Raw genomic sequence first — 21,311 nt, 5'->3', positions numbered from 1 at the left:
AACTGTTTATTGTTTCACACTGGTATGCAATTTCCTTGCAAAATTAAGAAACTATGTGTTAAAACCAGCTAGGGATTTTATTTTTCCCCCCTCTCTCTGTTACTCCTACTGGAAGGCTCTTCCAGTTTCTAGACTAAATATATTCATGGTCAGTTCCTACTCATTTACTCTTCTGCTGCTGCCCTTCAGTGTCACAGCACCTTTCCCTTTGCTTGCATTTACTCTCCAGGATGTATTTGCAGGCAGAAAACATATTCCCTTCCCATTCTCATTTTTTGCTAAACTAAACAAGCCAAATTCTTTCAGTCCACAGCAGAAAGCAAGCCCTGATCTCTGACAACTCCTGGCTCTTCCCTGCACGTGCTTCAGCCTGAATTCACGCTTCTTGGACACAGGTGGCCACAACTGCACCGAGAAATTCAGAGGCAGTCTCAACAGCGTATTACCTCATGTCACATATTGCCCAAGCAACTGCTTTTCTCATTTAGCGTGCCAACGCTAAAATCCCTAACTGCTGTCTTCTCCCACCCGTATGTCTCATCGCACAAGTTTGGGCTGTTTTTGTATCAAAACAGATGAGTCTTCTGTCCCCTCATTGGTTCACAGCACGCAATGTGCACCTACACTTCTATTTAAATAATAAGAGCAAATAGTTTTATTGCTTCTGTGCTGGTTTTTGTTATTGTTGCTGTTTTGTTTTCAAATCATATGTAGCAAATTTGCTACTTAGGAAAGTTCGCAGAAATGAGGAATGCTTCCATTTATAGCTCATCGTACTGCAAAACAAAAGTTTGAGCTTAATACACGTGCCTGTCCCCCTAGAATAGAGGCCGCAGAGTCCTTATTCCTCGGTGCTGTGAGAATTAATGTATATGTTTACTGCTCTGGGTTTTACGGTGTCAAACAGGAGAGTGTTTTTTTTTTTTGTTATATATATATCTAATCATACATGTCTTATGCCTGTGCATTCATCTGGGTTGAGCTAAGGGCTGGCGCTCCTCTCATTTATTTCCATATTGATATTTCACGCCAGCTACATGCCACAGCTTAAGTCAGCAGAAAATAAGGGCCGACCCGCAATGTTTGAATTCAGCGTCACAGGGGCTGCGGGGTCATGTCCTCACCGATCCTATTATATCTATAATATGAGTTTTCTCCCTTTGAAGAACTTTGGGATGGAGCTGCAGGCAGTACAAATGACTTTGATTTGGCCACATGCAGACGTGCATCAGAGGGCTGTCATCTGGACAATGCGCCAAGCTTTGCTTTCCATTTCCTTTCTTCCGTTCCTCTGCTACAGGAGGATCCAACTGTTTCAAGACCTGCCGCGCCTTTCAGGACTTCGTGAAACGTTTGAAGTCCTTAGGAATCACTTGGAAAGGCCAAATACGTCCTTCTCAGACAGCTTATTTAATATTTGCAAATCCTCTCACTCTTTGCAAGATTAATTTTCTTTTTCCTTGCTGGAAAAAAAGCATTTTTATCTGCACTTTTTCACCTTTCCACCTTTGTGGTTTTTTCCTCTGTTGACAAGCAGACTCTGCAAAGCGGCAACTTTGGCAAGTTCTGGAGCCCTGAATCTATTAGCCCTGATGTTTTGCCACAATTAAAAAAAAATCAAACACAGAGAAAGAGGCAGGAAAGCCCACAGGAGAGTAAAAGAGCTGGAGAAGGAGCATCAGGAAGGAGCGTGCTTACTGAATGGGAAAAATAAATCAGCAGAGAGATGATAACCTACAGAGGACAGCACAAGACAGCACAGAGGAGATGGATGCGATGAACAAATGCAAACCGGTAGAAAGGGAACCAAGTGTGGAAGGACCTGGATGTGTCTTCCCAGCCTGCCAGCGGCTCCTTGGCCAAACCACCGGCCTCGGGGTGTTGCTGAGCCCCTGGCAGACCCCCAAACCAGAGCTCGCCTGCAGTTTGTGCCCTCCATCAGGGACCTGGGGCTGTGTTGGGGACCCGAATGGTTTACCTGACCCCATAAGAACAGGATGTGCAATTAAGTGTTCCTGAAAAGGGGGAAGAGAGCAAGGGACAAGCATATGGGTGAAGTGGGATAATGATGTGTGGGGTGTGGGGGGGGACAGTGACTTTGCCTGACCTCGTAATAACAGGGTGTGCAATTAAGTGTCCCCCAAAAGGGGTAAGAGAGCTAGGGACCAGGACTTTGGTGAAGTGAGATAATGATGTGTGGGCTGTGGGGGGGTCCCATCCGCTTTGCCTGACCCCGTAATGACAAGGTGTGCAATTAAGTGTCCCCCAAAAAGGGGAAGAGAGCAAGGGACAAGCACTTAGGTGAGGCGGGATAAGGATGTGTGCACTGAAGAGAGGAGGCCACCACAGCGCCGGGGGGGACACCGGGGGGTCCCTACAGCCCCTCGATCCCCAGCCACACAGCTCGGGAAGGCCAAACACGTCCCCCCCCCCCCCGAACGCCACGACGAGGCCGCGCCGCCCGCTGAGGCGGGAGCTCCGCCGCCAGGCGGCCCGGCTCGGCCCGCCTCAGCCCGGCTCGTCCCGGCGCTGCCCGGCTCGGTCGCTAGGCGGCCCGGGCCGGGCTGCTCGGCCTTGGAAGCGCCTCCCCCGGAAGCAGCGGGCGGGCAGGAGGCAGGAGGGAGGCAGGAGGCAGGCGGCAGGCGGGCTGGGGGGGCGCCGGCAAGCGGGGACGGGGGGGGCCGAGCGAGGCAGCGCGCCCGGCGAAGGGGCCGGGGACGCGGCGGCGGCGGCGGCGGCTGTAAGATGGCGGCCAAGTCGGATGGCGGCGGCGGCGGCGGCGGGGGCTTCGCCCAGCTGCACAACCTGGACGAGGCGTCCGCGGCGGGCGTCGGGGCGGCGCCGTGCGAGGGAGCGGAGGAGCCGGGCGGCAGCAGCTCCCTGCACATCTGCCACTGCTGCAACACGTCGTCGTGCTACTGGGGCTGCCGGAGCGCCTGCCTGCGGAACCTCTTCGGCAGGGCGGCCGCCGCCGCCGCCGCCGAGCCGCTGGCCCCGCGCCCCGCCGACGAGGGGCCGCCGCGGGCTGCGGAGGTCGTTGGGGCGGGCGAGCGGCCGTGGCTGGACTGCCTGTGGATCGTGCTGGCGCTGCTGGTGCTGCTGGGGGACGTGGGCACGGACCTGTGGCTGGCGCTGCACCACTACGGCCGGCGGGACTACGTCTGGTGCGGCCTGACGCTGGCCTTCGTGCTGCTGCCCTCGGTGCTGGTGCAGATCCTCAGCTTTCGCTGGTTCGTGCAGGACTACACGGGCGGAGGGCTGGGGGCCGTGCAGGGGCTCAGCAGCCGCGGGCCGCCCATGATGGGGGCCGTCGGCCGCCGGGGGGGACCCGCCGGCGGGGTAGGAGGAGCCGGCGGCACCGCCACCCCCGGGGCGCAGCGCCTCTGCAGGATCTCCGTGTGGGTCTGGCAGTCCGTCATCCACCTGCTGCAGATGGGACAGGTCTGGAGGTAAGGGGGGGGGGTGTCCCGGTTGGGGGGCGGATGCGCCCGAGGGGCTGCGGAGGGAGGGGAGGCAGCGGCGGGCGTCCGTGGGGTCGGGGGTGGGCGGTGGTGGTGGGGAGATGGGGGCACTGCTACTGCATGGTGTAACGCGGGGCATTGCCTACTGGGTGTTGTGGGGGTCACTGGCGCCTCACGGTGCAGCCTGGATGTGGGGCAGTGTCTTTTGGGGAGACGAGGGTCACTGCCACCTCATGGTCTGGTGGGGACGTGGGGCAGTGTCACCTCATGGTCCCACCTGGACCCTCGTCTCTTGGGGAGATGAGGGTCACCGCCACCTCATGGTCTGGTGGGGGACGTGGGGCAGTGTCACCTTACGGTCCAACCTGGACATTGGGCAGTGTCTCTTGGGGAAATGGGGGTCACTGGCACCGTATGGTGCAACCTAGACGTGGGTCAGTGTCTCTTGGGGAGATGAGAGTCACTGCCACCTCATGGTCTAGTGGGGACGTGGGTCACTACCACATCACAGTCCAGCCTGGACATGGGGCAGTGTCTCACAGAGAAATGGGGGTCACTGCCTCTTCATGGTCTAATGGGGATGTGGGTCGCTGCCCCATAAGGAAACAGGGGGCACTGCCGTCTCGTGGTCCATTGCAGACATGGGTCACTCTCCCTTGGCTGATGTGGGAGAACGAGGATTGCTGTCACCTCGTGGTCCAACGTGGGCATGGGCAGTGTCTCCAGGCTGATATGGGGGAGTGGGGGTCATTGCCACCTCACGGTCCATCGTGGACATGGTCACTGTCCCTTGGTTGAGGTGGGAGAACGAGGGTCCCTGTCACCTCAGGGAGGTGGGTTGCTGTCCATTGGCTGAAGTGGGGGCAGAGGGGGTCACTGTCAACTCGTTGCCCATCATAGAGGTGGGTCAGTGTCCCCTCAACGTGGGTCACTGTTCCCTGGCTGAGGTGGGTCCAAGGGTGCTGCTGTCTCCTCTATGCTATGGTCTGAGGTGGACATTGGTCACTGTCACCCCATGGTCTGAAGTGGACATGGGTCAGTGTTACCTTGTGGTCCAAGGTGGATGTGGTCAGTGCCCCCTATACGGGGAAAGAGGGCTTTTCTACCCCTTAGGGTGAGTAGAGATGCTCCTGCAATGAATCTGTGGGGCTGAGATGGGGGAAACACGAGTCCCTGTCACCTCATGGCCTGGCAAGGGGCACGGGTCGGTGGACACGGGTCAGTGCTCCCCCAGCTGGAGGAGGTGTGGGGGCCCTCCTTTTACTGAGGGGATGCTCAAAAGGAAGAAAAATTCCCTTAAACATGTCTGTGGGGCTGAGGTGGCAGGACTGGGGTTTGCTGTCCCCTCACGGTCTGAGCTGGACATGGGTCAGTGCCCCTCACATGTAGGATGAGGGGAGATTTGGGGTCACCCCCACTTATCTGAGGAGAGCTGCCCCCAAAAAGCATGTATGGGGCTGAGGGGGCCATGGAGGTCACTGTCACCTCATGGTCCCCAAGTAGCAGGGCCAGGGCTCCCCCCCCACGTAAAAGCTGGGGGAGATACAGATCCTGGGCTTTGTGCTGAGGGGAGGAGAGATTTCCCCCAAAATGAGTCTGTGGGGAGGATGAATGTGGGCTGCTGTCCCCTCATGGCAGGGAGAACACGGGTTGGTGCCCCCCACAAACATGGAGGGTCGAAGGGGTCCTTGCTCCTCGGGGTTGTAAATGGTGCCTCAGGGGTGGGCTCTTGCTGCCCCACAGGGCTGGGGCAGGACTTGGGGGGTAGATATGGGGCTGATCTTCCCTACACGTGCTGGTGGGGGACGCTAACATCCTTGCTGGTGACAGCGTGGATGTAGGCCCGGGGGTGACCCCCACGAGGGTCGCATCCGTACCCCACGAGCTTCACCCCACACAGAGGGGGACCCCCACAGCTCGCCCCCTTCCCTGAAGAGAAACGCAGCGTGATGCCTTGGCCCTGGCTGAGGGGAAGGAAGAAACCTTCTCCCCGGCGAGGCGGCGGGGTTGTGGGGACGGTTTTCGGGTTGCCAGCGCGAGGCTGAAGGTCAGAGATGGGGACTGCTCCCCCAGAGAGGCCCTGGGGCAGAGGAGCTGCTGGTCAGGGGAAGGGGTTTGGGGTGTCTGTAGGGTCAGGGGGAATCAAAGGACATCCTCCAGCACGAGCTGCGAGCTGCGTTATCCCCCCGAAAGAGGTTTAAGAGGAGGCAGGGAGGGATTCTCCGGGATGAAAGCCTGTAGATACAACTGCTTGCACAGAGACACACGGCATTTCTGCGGAAAGGGGTGTTGTAAGGACAACGGTAAAAGACCCGGCGTGGCCCAGCGTCCTCCAGGATCGGTCCGGGGGGGACGTGGGTTAAGAAGATGGAAGGAGAAAGAGGTGTGGGGTGATGGAGGCCGGAGGGAAGGCTCCGGGCGGTGGCATTGGGGTGCTGCATGCGCCCCCCCTGCACACATATGGGGAGATTGGAGGGCTGGGGCTGGCAGTGGGGCTGCTGGGGCTTGGTAGCTTTTCAAATAAAATACAGACAGAAGATGCTGGATTTTTTAAGGGGGGAGAAGGCAGTACTTCACGATGAGGCAGCAGGGAGCCCCGGAGGGGCTTGCAGGGAGGGTTAACGTCCCTGCATCGGCATCTCCAGCGTGAATTAACGGGGCAAAAATAACCCGACGGGTGGATGGGAGGAATTCGTCGCTGGGGTCTGGGTGAGAGGAGAGGGGGAAGGGGAAAGCAGAAGGCGATGATTGGTAGGGAAGTCCTTTTTTAAAATTATTATTATTATTTTTTTTTCCATCTGGATAGCGGAAGGGGTTAAGCCTGCTGCCTAATGAAATCAGTGGAGAAGTGGCTGGAGTTAAGATGGAGACAGCATGCTGGAGCCTGGGGGAGGGCTGCGTGGGTGGAGGCAGGGGAGGGCCTTGACACCTCTTCTGAGGACACCGCTCTTGAGATAAAATGAATATACCCATCAAAGATTTTTCGGGTTTTTATTTTGTTTTTTATTTTTTATTTTTTTTCAAAAGAACCCGAGGGGGCGGAGGGGCGGGGAGCTGCGTGGGAAGGGTGCGTGAAATGTATACCTGGGAAAGAAGCCCGTGGAGCCGTGCAGCGCAACAGCACGTACATATTCCTTCTGCATCTTCAATGTCATTTGTGTAACGCTCAAAACACGTTTGTGCTCAGCTTCTCATTGGGGGGGGGAGGGTTATTTTATTTTCTTGCGGCCGAGATGTGGGCTGGGGGGTACTGAAAGGGATGTGTGTGAGGATGATGAATTGATGTGCGACCCCTTCTCCTGCTTTCCCTAATGCTCCCAAGCGCTGATCCCATCAGCAAAAGCAATTCAACGATGCAGAGGCACCTCTGGCAAGTTGGATTTCTCCCCTCCCGGAGCCAGGAGGAAGAAATGATTATGTATTAGCCGCGGTGTGAGCCTGCATTGGCAAAAACATCCCCCGGCACGCTCGGGTGAGCAAGTGGGGAGGGGGACACTTGAAGCAGCGCCGGCAGAGGCGATGCGTGGGGAGGGGTGATATTTTGGGGGGCATACGAAGAAACCAGGCTCAAGTTAGCCAGGCTTTTTGTTAATGCAGAGAAAAAATATTCGCTTCCGAGACAGCGCGGGGCTGGGACCGCCGAAAGGGACTGGAAAGGAGCTCTGCAGCCCAAACCACGCTAGGTGAAATAAGGGAGCTTCCTCTCCTGTTGATCGCCAACCTCCCTAGCGCACGGCTCCGGCTTTTTAGGGCACGCCGAGCAGTGCGGGCAGCATGAAGCTGCCTCCCAGCACCTGACCGAAGCCGGAATAACTTCCCGGTGTCTGTGGGCTAGCCTCCACGAAGGCTTCTTTTCCCATTCCCACTCTAGCAATTGCGAGCGTCGTTAAAATTAATCTGGAGCGCGGTGATGGGAGCGATGCCGGAAAGCGCCGTTTTAGCGGCGTTCGCCTGCGGCTAAATCGCTTCGTGCTGGTAAGAAGTTGGTAACGTGGGGACGGAGGAGGAAGACCTAGAACAATGTAAGTTCAGCGCGTAATGCATCCAGCCTGGTTTCCTGCATGATAATGGCTAGGCGCTGCGGCTGCATGGAGCGTAATCAGGGTTGTACGTTATGTAGAGGCTGTCGGAGCCGTTGCTCGGCAGCTGGGAGCGAAATCGCAGAGAATAGAGGGGGCAGGTTGGAGTCGTACAGAAATCCCTTCCCTGAACTGCCGAAGGCTTGCTTGGTGGTAGACGTTAGGTAATCTGGGTTTTACTCGCGGGGATAACACAGTCCCCGTAGGGACTCCTAAACGTTGGAGAGGCTCGCCAGTAGGACGGGTAAATAACATTCCCGTGGCAGAAACACAACCTCTGTTTAGCGAGGTGGTCTCGGCGAGCTGTCGGGATGGTGGGGCAGAAGCTCACGGGTCTGTGCAGTAGGGGCAGGGGCTCCTTCTTCAGCTCCTGTCCTCAGTTCTCCTGCCCAGGGAGCGAGCGCTGGGGCTTAGTGGGAGTACTGGGCGGATCGAGCGATATTTCTGGTTTCTTGTCTTGTTTTTTTTTTTTTGCTCAACCGAGAGCCTGAGGCTGTGTTAATGCTGCCCACCTACAGCGGCTGCTGGAAAGAAAGTACACAGACGTTGTGAAAGCGTGCGCGTGTGTGTGCACTCATGGGCACATAGAGATTTTAATTGATGCTTGAAATGCCACGATCTTAAATTACCTTCCCACTGGTAAAGCTTAGGTACCGGGGGAGTTTTACCCTTACAAATCTCCCGTTTTCACCTTTCATCTCAATCCCCTAGCTTACCTCGAGGACTTCAAACAAGTTGAGGAGGGACGCTGCAGTGCTGTGGTTTTGCTGGAAATAGGCTGAAGGCTGCTCGGGCGTCTGCTGCTTTCACCGAACCCATTCATCCACGTAAATTCAGGGAAAATAGTTTTCAGCCAAAGTTTTCATACCCTGGGTAGCTTTGCGAGGTGTGTTCATGACGGCTGGGAGCATGACTTCTGCATCCGACGCACCTTTCTTTAACCTCTGTTGTGTATTGGTCAGTGGGTCATGGTTGCTGTCGTGGAGTACAAGGATTGAAGCGCAATCCTTGGCGTTGCGGCGTGCTATTAAAGAAAACGTTATTGAATTCCGTTGGATTAACGGTATGTGGGGTCTGAGCTAACAGGAGCTCGCCTGAAAATCTCGCCATGTCTGTTAGCTGGCAGTGATGGTAAGGTTCGTGACTCGAGTGCAATATATTTATGGGTTTTGTTGTTAAAATTGGTCGGAATACGTATTTAGAAGAAAAACATTTTGCTAAAAAGAAAAAAACCAACACGCTCCAGTCACTGTTTTGACATTAAAGCGCCGCGTGTGTGTGTGTTTAAGGGAAAAATTCCTAAAATTTAAGCGAAGGCTTGACATCTTGTTTATTAGTGGAAAGACCAGATCCGTGAGTTGTTCTTCGTTTGGCGTGCCCGGAGGTGGAAGGATGAATCAATGGGTTTAAAAGGAATATGTGGTATTTAATGACTATGCGATGAGTGGGTTTAGGCTTTACTAAAATACTTTGTTCTGGGATGAACTGGGAGTTGGAGATCTGCTACTTGAGCTAATTTAGAAATTAGCAGCTACAACTCCTAAGCTACCAGCCCAAGTCCCCTGGAGTGGGAGACATCAGCGTGTCAAATGGCAGACGAAGTAGAAGCTGCTGTCCTGACACCGCCTCGCTGTCTCGCTTTGGGATGTTCAACCCTACAGAGCCTTGCTGTGAATTTACTGCCTGCCCTGGCACTCCTGAATGTGGTTTTTTTTTTTTTTTTTTTTCAGCTTTCTCTGGTTAGCTTGTCTGGCAGCTAAGTTTTTCCCTTTAGCCAAGTTTTAACAGCTTGCTTTTATAGTATGGAGTTTTGTCAGCTTTTGACAAGTTGGCAGAGGGAGGACGTTCTGGGATAGATGATAAATGTGTTCTCCCTACAAAATCACGTCTGGGGTATAACATTTTTACCCAGCCTTTCTTGCTCTGTCCCAATTTTGAAGAGTTTTCTGCAGGATCTCCGTCAGAGCTGGGCTGCCTAAGTTAAAACACGCCAAGGGTACTGCATCTACGATACAGGTAGGGTAGTTTGTGGGGGCGAATACTAATCCCAAATCACGATACCAGCGACAAAAGAGGTTTTCTCACTTGAGTGGGGTCTCCATTGGTTTCGGGGTGGTGGCGAGGCTCCGTGTCTTGTTGAGTGCTACCCACTAGAGGGGGTCAAACCACAGATGTTGGAGCAGATCTGCTGCGCCAGCCTTGGGAGGGCAGAGTTGCTTCCAAGCCTTCCCTTTGGGTGCTGCCCCGACCTGCTGGGAGCTCCCCATCCAGGCGCTTGGGCGGTTCTGTGCGACAGCACGGTGTGGGTAGGCGGGGGAGCAGGATTTGGGGCAGAAAGTGGAGTTCAGCTCTGTTTTGAGGAAGGTACACATGGTGCTGCGTTGGTGAGGTGTTGGCGCAGCGGTGAGAGCTCGTTGCTTCCCCACCAGGTTATACGGGGATGCAGGAATGCTTTGGGGCCCTAATCTTCTTCCCGAGAGAGCCGGCATAATAATTCCTGGGCTCTGGGGGCCAGGACACTGGTGTGAGGCACTTCTGAGAGCCCAGGAGTCTGAAATCTCTCCGGAAAACATCCGCTTGGAAGCGGGGTGCCAGCCCGCTTCCCTAAATTCTTTGACCCCAGCATCCCCTTTCTGGTTGCTCCATGCCGAGCTCTAGGGCAGACAATCATGCCTTTTTTTTCCTTTTTTTTCCAGGTGCCCTACAGTTTTATTTCTAACGCCAGTGGGATTAGCGGCAGAGGGGAGGCAGGGTGCAAAGGGCTGGGGGAAAGGCAGCTTGCCGCCTTTGCCCGCTGAAACGCTAACCTCTCCGTCTTCCACCTTTCTAGACACTTCCATTTTGCTTTTAGCTGCATTGAGCTGGTTTTATTCCTTGCAGTGGTTCTCCTCTCGGTATAAATGTAGGTTATTCAGGGAGCATTTCCTTTAATGAAAAGGATGTAGGAAGAACTGATGGTGATAAAGCATCTCTGTGGAGGAGAGCTGCTCTCGCTGCCTTGAGACTGCGAGGAAAAGAAATTGGCCGTCAGATGTATAATTTTCCTCGGGGAATGAAGGTAGCCCATGGAGGAGTCTGGATCCCTCAGAGAACTTCCCCCTGTGCTTGCACTTGGCTTTATTTCCTTGAATCCTGACTTGATTTTTAGCACCTTGCTGTCTCGTAAAGCAGCGGTGGCGTAAGGCAGTGCTGTGACACCTGCGAGCCTTTATGCAGGAGGAACTGTGAATCAGAGAAATGCTTTGTTACGGCCAGAGCTCAAATCAAATTGGAATTAAAGCTACAAGCAAAAAAAACCACGTGCCAAATACTGTTACTTCGTTGACCCACGCTTTCTGATGATGGGACTCGGACCCGCTACGGCTGCGTTAGGGCACTGAGATGCTTTTCCCAAGCCAGATCCCAAGGAAATGGGGAGAGAGATTTCCTGGGGACCTTCAGAGGAGTCTGGAGAGTTGCTCTTTGTCTGCCCTTGGGCGGTCCGACCCATGTGCTCAGCACTACATTTAAAGTATGCACTTAGTGGGATGCCTGCGCTGTGTGTCTGCGGGCATTGTCTTGGTAGAAATGGGTGGGGGGTTCCTCAAATCTCCGTCTCGAAGCCCCAGCTGAACCAGCAGCCCCGATGCAGCGAAATCTGGTTTTGCCCAAGAGGCCAGAACAGGACGAGGCGATCTTAAGTACGTCCCCAAAAACCATAAAACCATAATGGGACCTGAAGCGTGTGCTTCTCGCATCTCCTTTCTCCTGAAATCAGCGAGGGCTCGGGTTCGCCTATGAAATATTCACAGTCTGTCCTTAGGTGACTCCGGTGGCACGGAGGATCTCTCGCAGAACTGGCGGCTTCGCCCAGGCCTCCCGTTTTCAAGCCGGGTGCCTTTATCGCCAGCACCTCCTCTTCCCCTGCCCCGCTCTGTCCGTGCAGTCGTGCCCCGTGAGGCCGAAGCAGCCGAGGACTCGTGCACCCCGACTCCCTCTGCGTACGGTACCCCAAACACACCGTGATATCCCCACCGATTTGGCAGGACGCTTACTAAAAAAAAAAAGCCTTTCGGAGCCGCAACGCAAAAGGCTCTGGCACCTTTATCGCCTTTTTAATGAAGCCTGAAGAAAAAGCAAATCTCCCCGAAGCAGCAGCACGGCGGGGCCAGCAGCTGGAGCGTCCCTCAGCCAGCAGTGGGGTCTCAGTGGGGTTTCTGTGGGGCAGGAGGACACGGAGGGTGCTGGAGGTGACAGCCCTCTGCAGAAATAAGGGAGCGATGGGTTTCCCTGTCTTTACTGGGGTGGGGAGTTGCAGTTTCTCTTCCCAGAGCAGGGGAAGGGCTGGAGGTGGGTTGCTGAGCCCTGTCTTTTGGGATCTGGGGATGGAGGCAGGGCTTGGGGTGCTCTTTCTGGCTTGAGCTTCATGCTCCAAACTTGGTTCTCTCTGCATCCCTTGTGGGGACGTCATCCACAGGGAGCACCCGTCCCCTAAAGGGGGTGGCAAACAGCCCTGCGAGCGCGCGCAGAATTCCAGTGTCTGGGCAAACGGCCTTTTCCTCGCGTTCTGCTGAAAAAAAAAAAGAGCAGTTTAACCCTTTTTAGCTCGGTTCCCGTGCACGAACAAGGAATCCTGCGTGAGAGGGCTGGCGGTAAGGCATTGCCTGGTGTACCAACCGCAGAAGACAGCAGCAAAGCACCGGGAGTGGCTTTGAGTTTGGGATTGGAATTCATCCCAGTTATGTCTAAGCGAGGGGAAAAAATGAGCAACGGAGGCCGATGTTGTTGAAGTGAAAATTGTAAAGAGTGGTATAAGCAGAAGGCATTTAAATAATGTAAACAGTCTGGCAGGGGAGGAAGGATGGGAGGCATTCCAGAAACAAAGGGAAAAGGGTTTTTTTTTTTAAAACAGGACTAAAAATACACCAACTCTTGAATTCCAGAGATTATCTCAATTAGCGCTTTTTCAATGCATCTTTACAACGGAATTGAAGGAGTTCACAAAAGATAATAGAGGCTACGTGCTACGGAGGAGCGATATTAATTCGTTTAATTAAAGGGATGAAGGGCTCCCTAACAGAAGATTCACTTATCTTGTGGCGCGGGGAGGAACGAGGTTATGCTCAGGAAACGGCAGCCTGCAGCCTCGCGGGGTGGGGAAGGCGTCGGGAGGAGAGCAAAAGCCCCCTTCTGCAGCCTGGGTGACTCGACGGAAATCCCTTCCCCTGGGATTAAGGTGCTCTTAGAGCAAAAGGGCATGATTTTACATTCCCAGGAGGATTTCCTTTGACGTTCAGGCAGCAGAAATTGGGCGTTTTCCTCCAATAATGAAAAAATAATCAGGCGTCAGGGCTGTCTGGTGCAGGCAACACGTTTTTAGGGATGCATCAGCACATACAGAGCTGTGCTCGATGCCTTTCTTCACCCTGGAGGCATGCTGGCACGTGTCGAAAGTTATGTCCAGTCTCAGCTCTGCTTGCACAACCCTTGGCGTGGGGAAGAAGCAAGCGTGCATTAAATATCTCACCATATTTTAGGGAGTGTGGGGAAGGCAAGGGGGGAAAGGGGCTGAAGATCTAAATTAAATTACCCCCTTGGATGTATATTAAAATGTTAAGTAGCACTGAGCTCTGTCGCCCAGCTCAGCAATATTTCGAGGCGCTTTATTGCTTTAATGGAGGGATAAAATAGAACCTGCAATTAGAGTAATTTTTTCTAATTGAATATTTTGCTTTCTTCTCTCCCTTTCAAAGCGTGACTGTAAGTACTAGCCTTCATAAAGCTGTGGAAATATTTATACTCCCCCTTTCTGGCGACGGGTGTAAACACGCTTTTTCTCGGGCAGCCCGTTTCGGCCCCTCGTGGCTGGGGAACAGAACGGCTCCGGAAGGCGGTGGGCAAAAAACGTTTTAACCTCTTCACCGTTGTTCCCAGGCGATACTGGTTTACCGTCTGGCGTTGGGGATTAACTGCTTTCCGTCACCGTGCGTGGGCTTGCTGCGAGTTTTCTCAGTTTATCCTTTTAATGAATTCATTGTCCACGCAGGGCTAGCGCTCGACAGCTGCAGCCGGCCTTTTCTGAGAGCGCCGATTTCCACCACCTCTGCTGCGTTTGGGGAGGAGGATACGAAAAAGCATCCTTAGATCTTGCTTGAGAAGCGCTCGGAGAGGTGAGGTGAGGTAGCAGCGCCTTGCTGGCCAGCTGGAGCGGGGAGAGGAGTGGGTGGGAGCGCTTACCGAGCACCCACGGTGAAAGCTTGGGTGCCAGTTGGGTGCCAGCTCAGGTCTGGAAGCCTCCTTTCGCAGCGACACAAAATGCCAGCTTTTCAAACGTGAGCTCCTACCTCAAGCTCAAGCCTGGAGCAGGCAGGAAAAAAAAAAAATCAGGTAAATTAACATAATAATTGCATTGTGCATCCTCGGTGCTGAATCTCTGGTTTAAAGAGAGATTTACTGGTGCTCCCCCCCTCCCGTCCACCTGCGGTGGGATGCTGTCGGTTCTGTGCTGTTGCAGTGGCTGTCTCCTCGTCTAAAGGGGACTTTTGATCCAATAAACTGCTTATCTCGTGTAGTTGTCCTTTCATCTCGCGTGGGCGGCGTGTGATGGCTGATTGAAGGCGCGGCAGTGCGGTTCGTTTCCGAATATTAATTAGGAGTGGAAATAATTGGGAACGGCGTGCGCCAGTGGCTCTCGAAGCGCCGACTGCGGGTCCTCTGCCAGGCAAGGTGGAAACTCACGTTGGGGAAAGGAAGTTTTCCCCTTGGGGTTAATTTTTATTTTCTTACAGGAATATATGCTTTTTTTCCCACCTGATGCAAGCGTATCCAAGCTAGCAAAATCCCCGTCTAGCTTTCGGAGGTGGCCCCACGATTTACCTCTTTGCTGGGGTCTGCACTGATTTTATGGCCTGTGTGTGTTCTCCAGCAGCAGAGCCCAGAGCCCATCGTTGGGTCAGGTTATTAATATCATCTGATTTATATTCAGTGGGTCGCTTTGGGATTAATATTTCGGGGGAAGCCCAGGTGAGTGATGGAGGGTGGAGAAATGCCTCGCTGTGTCCATCCAGCAGGGACACAAACCCTTGTGAACCCGTGAACCCGTGTGTGCTCAGACCTCGATGGGACACGAGGCGGTTTGTCGCTCCTGCAGCTTTCTGAAGCCTTTTTTGCTCTTCGCTGGTCCCGGTCTGGTTAAACTGGGACCATCCTGGGCACGTGGGACCAGCAGCGAGCCAGAAATCAGCTCCTTCACCAAACCCAACTGAACCCGGATAAAAAGTTTTGTGTGTGGTTTGTTTTTTGCTTTTGAAGCACGCCGAGCGGTCGGCTGCTTTCCTTTAAAACTCCTCAGAGCCCTTAAAGATAGTATTTTAAAAATTAGTCGATTACTGGGCTTTCTTTAAAGCAGGATGTCAGGAGAAGCTACCTGAAGGCGAATTCCCCTTGCAGCCCTGAGGCTCGACCTGCAGGTGCTTGTGGCACTCGCTTTTATTCCCGGCGGGGCTGGATTAGGGCTCTGAACCAGCTTGCTTTTCGGTGGCGTGCTTTAGATCCGGAATAATAAAACATCAAAGCAAACTCTGCTGTTGTGGGTACAAAAGAAAAAAAAAAATCAGGACACTCGGTAGGACTTTGGGGAGTAATAAATTTGCTGTGTATTTAATCTCGAGTGTATCGCGGTGTCATTGTGAGACCACTTCGTTTTACTGCTGTAACTGTGTCTGCGAATACCAGAATACTGGAAATATGGAGAAAGTGGCTAATACCTGGTGGTAGCTGAGAGAATCCAGCTTTAGTAGTTATTGATTGGCTTCAAAAAGCTCCAAGTGATATCACATCACAGCTATTGCAGGTTGGGAGTTAAAAACGTATCAGTTATTTGGGATTAAAAGTAATTGTAGACATTCAACGTAGTTGTCTTTTAGTGGATGGATACAGCCCGGAGTGCAGATGTCAGCTGCAATTTTGCAAAACTTGTGGTTGATCTGTTACGGTTTCATTGTGTGAAAACCTTGGTATCCATAAGTTCAAACGTCCTGGAGCAGCTTTGAGGTTGGGGTGGCTTCTCCGATTGGGATGCGCGCACCAGAAATCAGCTTTTCTGCCAGCACAGTCAAAGCCTGTTGGGCTGCTGTGGTTGCTTGGTCTTGTCTGACGGTGCCCCATATCCCAGAGTGTGCAGAAGAGCAAAAACTCACATTAAACATCATTTTTTTCCTACTAAGACTCTGCCTGTCTAACCTAGCATTTACCTGAGTAATCCCTCAATCAGCGCGCTTCAAAACATCCCCTCAGTTGATGCCTTACTGCTCTTCATGCGAGGAGCGGTTTTGTTTTACTGCTCTGAGGTTTAATAATTCCCTTTGTAAAAATGGGTCTTCTGGTATGGCTTGCTGCACAATTAGAGCTCTGTTACAGGCTCTCATTATTTTCCCTCGTTGCGATCGAGCCCTGCCCGCGACGAGCCACCGAGTTTGCCGTTTGAATGTGCAGATCTCCCTGTAATTCCCTCCTGCTCCTCCAGCTGGGAGCCAGCTCTTTGTGCTTCTTGGGAAACAACCAATTCTTGAGCAGTAAGGGCAGATTATTTCTGACCCTTCTATTTTTCTTGTTGATATTAAATCGTGTTCGAGGAGGAAAAACGCTACTAGAACTGTCGGGAGCTGTGTAACTAGAGCAGAGAGTTTGAATTCGGGGTTTGAGTTTAATTTCTGACGCTTTGCTGACTTCTCTGCCCGGGACTGGATTATTTATCCTGTTCTTTCAGGGGATTAGAGGATTTATAAACCAGCACTCCTAAGAAAGATATCTAAAATAACTGGGAAGGGCACATCTCTTTTCATTTGCTTCGAATGGGTTGCTTTTAAGGTTCTGGAAGAGTAAATGTGCAGAAATGGATCTGCAGGAGCTGTTGGCTTTGGTGTCTGAAACTTTTCCCTTTGCCAAGGGGAAAATGGGGAGGAAACATGGGGAAAACAGCCTTTTTTATTTCATAGGGGATTATTTTGCCTCGGCTTTGATGAACAATGACGTACCGGCTGGAAATGCATCAGGTAATGTCATTTTCCACGTTGGAAATTGGGCTCATTTTTACAGAAAGCAGGAGAAGCCTCCTGACTTTTTGAGAAGCTGGACCGTAATTAGGGGCAGTGCTTCTGATTGGGGTCAGGTGCTAAATTCTCCTGTACTACATTCAAGTTCCAGCTCATGAAGGGCCATAGCCCTAATAGTGTAGTTACTGTTCCTTAATGAAGAATTGAGGTGCACGTGTTCAGACTGGAAATTTTGCCTAGCGTTGACCCTTACGATCAACCAGAAGATTCTTGCCTTGGTAACACCTTCCGCTGGGTATAGGATTAATTGGTTGTGTGAGTTAATCGAAGACCAAACTTCATTAGGCTCCCATTATTGTTGCATTTGTATTCTTCCTGTCCTAAATCCTCAGTGAAAACATCTGTTAGTCACTCAAAATAGAAGCCCACATTCCAGGGAGCGATTTCACCATTGTAAAACCGTGGTTTTTTTCACCGACTAGGCTTAAGCAGCAATCACCTTTAAAGAATTTGTTCTTCCAGGCCCTTTTCAGAGAGGCGGCGTTTCGATGGGATCCTGAACGTGTCTTAATTCTCCCTGCAAGTTCGTGTGGCTCCGTCATGAGCTGCAAAATCAGCAGTGTCCTCCCTTGGCATTGGCCCTCTTCTCTTTGCTGCTCTTGCCCCATTTTCCCTCTGCGTGAGCGTATTCAGGTGTTGCTTTGGAAGGTGTTGCTGTTTTTGCCAACGCAGGTCGAAGTGTTTTATCTGATCTTTTTCTGTCCCCAAACCTGGGTTTTCAGTGTAATCTGTCAGTTGAATTGAAGGGCTCCTTATTTGCTTCAAAACAGAGCATCTCAAGGGTTTGAGCTACTCTCAAGTGCCAGAATGGTAGAAAACAGCAAGCAGCAACATTTTGATTTTATTTTTATTTTTGAAGTTTCTCTTTTATTGTTTGTTCTGTGCAGACTTTGCTGGATCATGGAGAAGTTTGGTAGGAGAGAGCCCGGCTGCCCCCAGGCTGGCTCTGCCGGCCCTTGGAGTAACACCTGCTGGGGCTCCATCCCACCATGGAAATTTCAAGTTTTTGGGGCTTGGGGACTTCCCTTGTAGCCCGACTTTCCCCCCTAGCTAGTCCCAAGGCTGTTTCGGGTATCCAGCACTCAACCTTCCTGCTCGGGGCCTTAACATCAAGCCAAAACTGGGGGAATTTAATTCTACAGGTGATAAATCTGAAAAGCGTGAGAGGCGGAGAAGCTAACTGAGTGATTTAAGAACAAGGCATTCATTGCAGGAGAGGTCATCTGGGGTCGTGTTCCTACCAACAGTGAGGAATTAACTGAGAAGAGAGCAATGAACGGAGAAGGTTCATAATGGAAATGCAACTTAAAAGCCTGCCAAATTCAGGCTGGTTTTACTGAAGGCGCTGTTAGGCGTTGTGTTAGATCTCAAGCGCGCACGTTGATAGGAGCTGGGGAAGACCATGAAAATTTACCAGCCCAAACATAAAGTCTGCTCATGCATCCTCTGCTCGATGATTCTAATGATAACGCTGAAATGACTTGATTTGCCCATTAGAAGATATATATTGCTCTTCCTAATCATACGAGTAGAATTAGAAAAAGAGATCTCTGCTTTAAATTAGGCTGCGTCCCCGGCTCTGTCGATGAGCTATTATTTTCCTTCACACACCGTTTCCTTTCCCGTGTTGCTCCAGAGCCACCCAGACCCCATTAAGTGGGGCTGACAATCAGGCCTGCGGAGGTTAATACATCAAAAACCTCTGGCTGCAGTCAAAGACAGCTTCTGGGGGTTGATGGTCTCGTGCTTTTGTTTCCCCAGGAGCTCTGTTGTCTGCCAAGATCGCATCGCCTCGGGTCAGACCAGCAGGGTTATCTGAAGGAGGCCATTTGCTACTCGATCCTTCCTGGATCCTGGATCCTCCCTGGTTCCGAGCAGGGTTTTCTTGCTGTGTGGGGGCCATTCCTGGGGTGTCCTGCAGCCGTTCGTTGTGCCTTGGGTGAATTGGAGAAATAATTTGGTGTCCTGAACGGGTCAGAGCTCTGGGTGCCGTTGTGCCGAGCTGCCTCTGCTCCGTAGGGACTGCCCGAGTTAAAGGGAGAAACCACAAAGAAGCAGCAGTGTCTGGTGGTGTTAGTGGAGATCCCATTTGAGCATAAAAAGCCTTTTTTATTAATTTAAACCCTACCATAAATTGAGAACAGGATAATTGCAGTTTTTCCCCTTTCCTTTCCCCTTCCCCGGCTTGGCTTGTGCCTTGGAGCTGTTGGTTCAGGAGGAGCTCAGGAAGAAGTTGAAGGGTTTGTGGATGAATTGAGGAGTGTCACTGCTTCAGGCAGCAGCAGCACGAAATCTAGTGCGGGGTTCTTCTGAATTCACGAGGGCAGGAAGCAGAAAAAGCAGTTAATTCAGCATCTTGTGAGCTTTCTGTGTTCCCATGTTATAGGGAGGAGAACTCCCAGTAGCTCCAGCCTGTTCATGTGCAGGTAGCATTGGTTTCCTTTTAAAATATTACCTTATTACCTCCAAACAGAGACCAACCTGTAGGACTCGTTGCTGAGCTTTACCCGGTGCGTTAACTTTTGATGTCTCTTCCCACGTCCTCCCTTTCTTTTTTTTTTTTTTATTATTACACTTTACCTCTCCGAACAACTTCCCATTGCACCTCCCGTGTTATTGCTGCTCTCGACGTTCGTCCTCAGGCAGCAGACACCCGTGCTTCGTATCGTGCCAGAAGCTTGAAGCCCTCGGTGGCACCACGTCTTCCCAGCTCTTCAGGGAGCCCGATCATCCTCAGTGCCCTCATCCCACCGCTGTGAGTTCACCTCTAAGCAGGTGCCGGAGCCTGCGGAGCCTTTTTTATCTCCAGCAGGGCTTCAGGCCACGGCCCGCGTGTTCTCCGGGACGTGAGCAGAGTGTAATATTGATTATAATGCTTACTGTAGTTATTTATTGCGTTCATTAGCGGGGAGACCGGCTCGCTGTATTAAGTTGTCCCAGAGACACCCAGATGGTAAATAATAAATAAACAATCGAAGATCGAGTGGGGCGGGTGGAAAGCTGGGACGGGCAATGGAAGGATCTAGCAGACGGCCTGTTTAAATTAATAATGTGCACATTCGGTGTGGTTGTTACTTTCGGGAGCTGGTAGTGCTGCTTTAAGGGACCGAAATGACTGGAGACCTATCTGCATTGAGCTCGTCGAGGCACGCCTGGAGGTAGCCATCTTCCTCCCTGTCCCATGACTTCGGGTAGGTGTCTGCACAGGATTTCACCCACAGATAAAAACATCAGAAATGCTATTTTCCTAGGAACATACGCTCCTTCTAACGAAATAAAGCTATAGCTAAAACGATTGATGTCCCTGAAGTGGTGACTTGTTGGAAACGGAGAAGGACGTACAAACCAGAGCAGGTTTTACGCTGGGTGTTTCCTTTTGCTCCTCATTTAATGTCCTTCTAGTTCGCCACCAAATAAACCTTCCATTATTGGGAGAGAGATGAATATCTGCGAACAGTTGTAGGATTGCAGCTTTTTTGGGCTTTCAGGACCGGCTCAGTAGTATTGCAGCTGCGGTGCCCTATTTCATATGAAAAATAAAACAGCTTTTGGCCAAAGTGATCTCAGTCAGAAGGGGCGGGAGGACTACTTGAAAGCAGGTGAGCTGAAGCCACGGGGAAGTGGCTCAGCCTTTTTGGCAGCTTGCAGTTGCATTAACTATTAAACCAAACCAAACCTACATTCACTCTTTACCTTAAGCAGCCATCGCTCGTAAATAAAGCCATTCGGCTCTGTTCGCAGTGGGAACCACTGGAGATATATTTAGAGCACTAAACCATGTAGTCGCACTTGTGTTTTTGCTTTAAACCCTGTTTGTGTAAGCCTGATAATTTGCACAGGGCTTGACAAACAGAGATAAGACGTGCTCTCCCTGCCCAGGAAACTGCGTTAGGGGCTTGAGCTTCCGAATTTCCAAATTTCCAGGTCTTAGGGTGTGCGTAGGGACGCTGCCTGCCCGCAGTAATTTGGGGTGGCGAGCACGGAGCCCAGGAGGCGAGCTACCAGCTGATGCCATGGGGTTGTAGGAACAAGCCCTGCCTTACGTTCGGGCCAAAATCCGTGCGTGTAACACAAACCACATAACGCTCCTGCTGTAGCAAACACTGGTTAGGACATCGCGCATCTAGTAACAACAGCATTTTGCATTTCTTACTGTAGGTCTGACCTACCCCTCTGCAATTCAAGAACGATCCTCTTAAATTAAAGGCACGGGGAGCTGGGAGCATCACGGCCCAGGTTGCATCTCCAGCTCTGCCGCAGAGCGTGCTCATTCTCCTGAGGTTTTCCTCTTGCCCAAGTGATTCCTGCAGGAGCTCCTTGTGCTCTCCTGGTGCCAAAAGGGTCAAAATCCCCGACGTGGCCGTGGCAAACTGGCAGAAGAAGGAATAAATAAATCAGGGCCCGGATGAGCGTTATGGGGAGATGATCGTTAACCAGCATTCATGTGTAAAAAGCAGCGTCTAGACATTCAAACACCGCTAATAGCCTTTGATTAACCATTTTTGTTTTGTTCTTGCTCAGTGTGTTAATCACTGTGATTAAAATGCTTAGCCACCATGGAGATAGACGTTGTGTAAATTAGGAAGTAAGCAAATCCAAACAGATGGGGCAGGGAGAATTAGTGTCTCTGGCAGGGCCGGCATTAGTCAAGGCAAGGCCAAGGAAGATTTAGGGGAGAC

The 21,311-nt window shown here is 51.9% G+C and overlaps 1 protein-coding gene across 1 annotated transcript in view; it reads left to right on the top strand.

The window, feature by feature from the left end:
• Window positions 1-2,614: 2,614 nt before the first annotated feature.
• XKR6 (XK related 6) overlaps window positions 2,615-21,311 on the top strand; it is a 153,017-nt gene continuing 134,320 nt past the window's right edge. Inside the window, exon 1 of the mRNA XM_040550635.1 lies at window positions 2,615-3,449. Coding sequence (XP_040406569.1) covers window positions 2,746-3,449 — 704 coding nt within the window. The 5' untranslated portion in view covers window positions 2,615-2,745. The remainder of the gene's footprint in view (window positions 3,450-21,311) is intronic.

The sequence above is a fragment of the Cygnus olor genome, chromosome 3 (genome assembly GCF_009769625.2).
Source record: "Cygnus olor isolate bCygOlo1 chromosome 3, bCygOlo1.pri.v2, whole genome shotgun sequence".
NCBI classification, from domain to species: domain Eukaryota; kingdom Metazoa; phylum Chordata; class Aves; order Anseriformes; family Anatidae; genus Cygnus; species Cygnus olor.
This window is presented reverse-complemented; position numbering and strand designations above follow the sequence as displayed.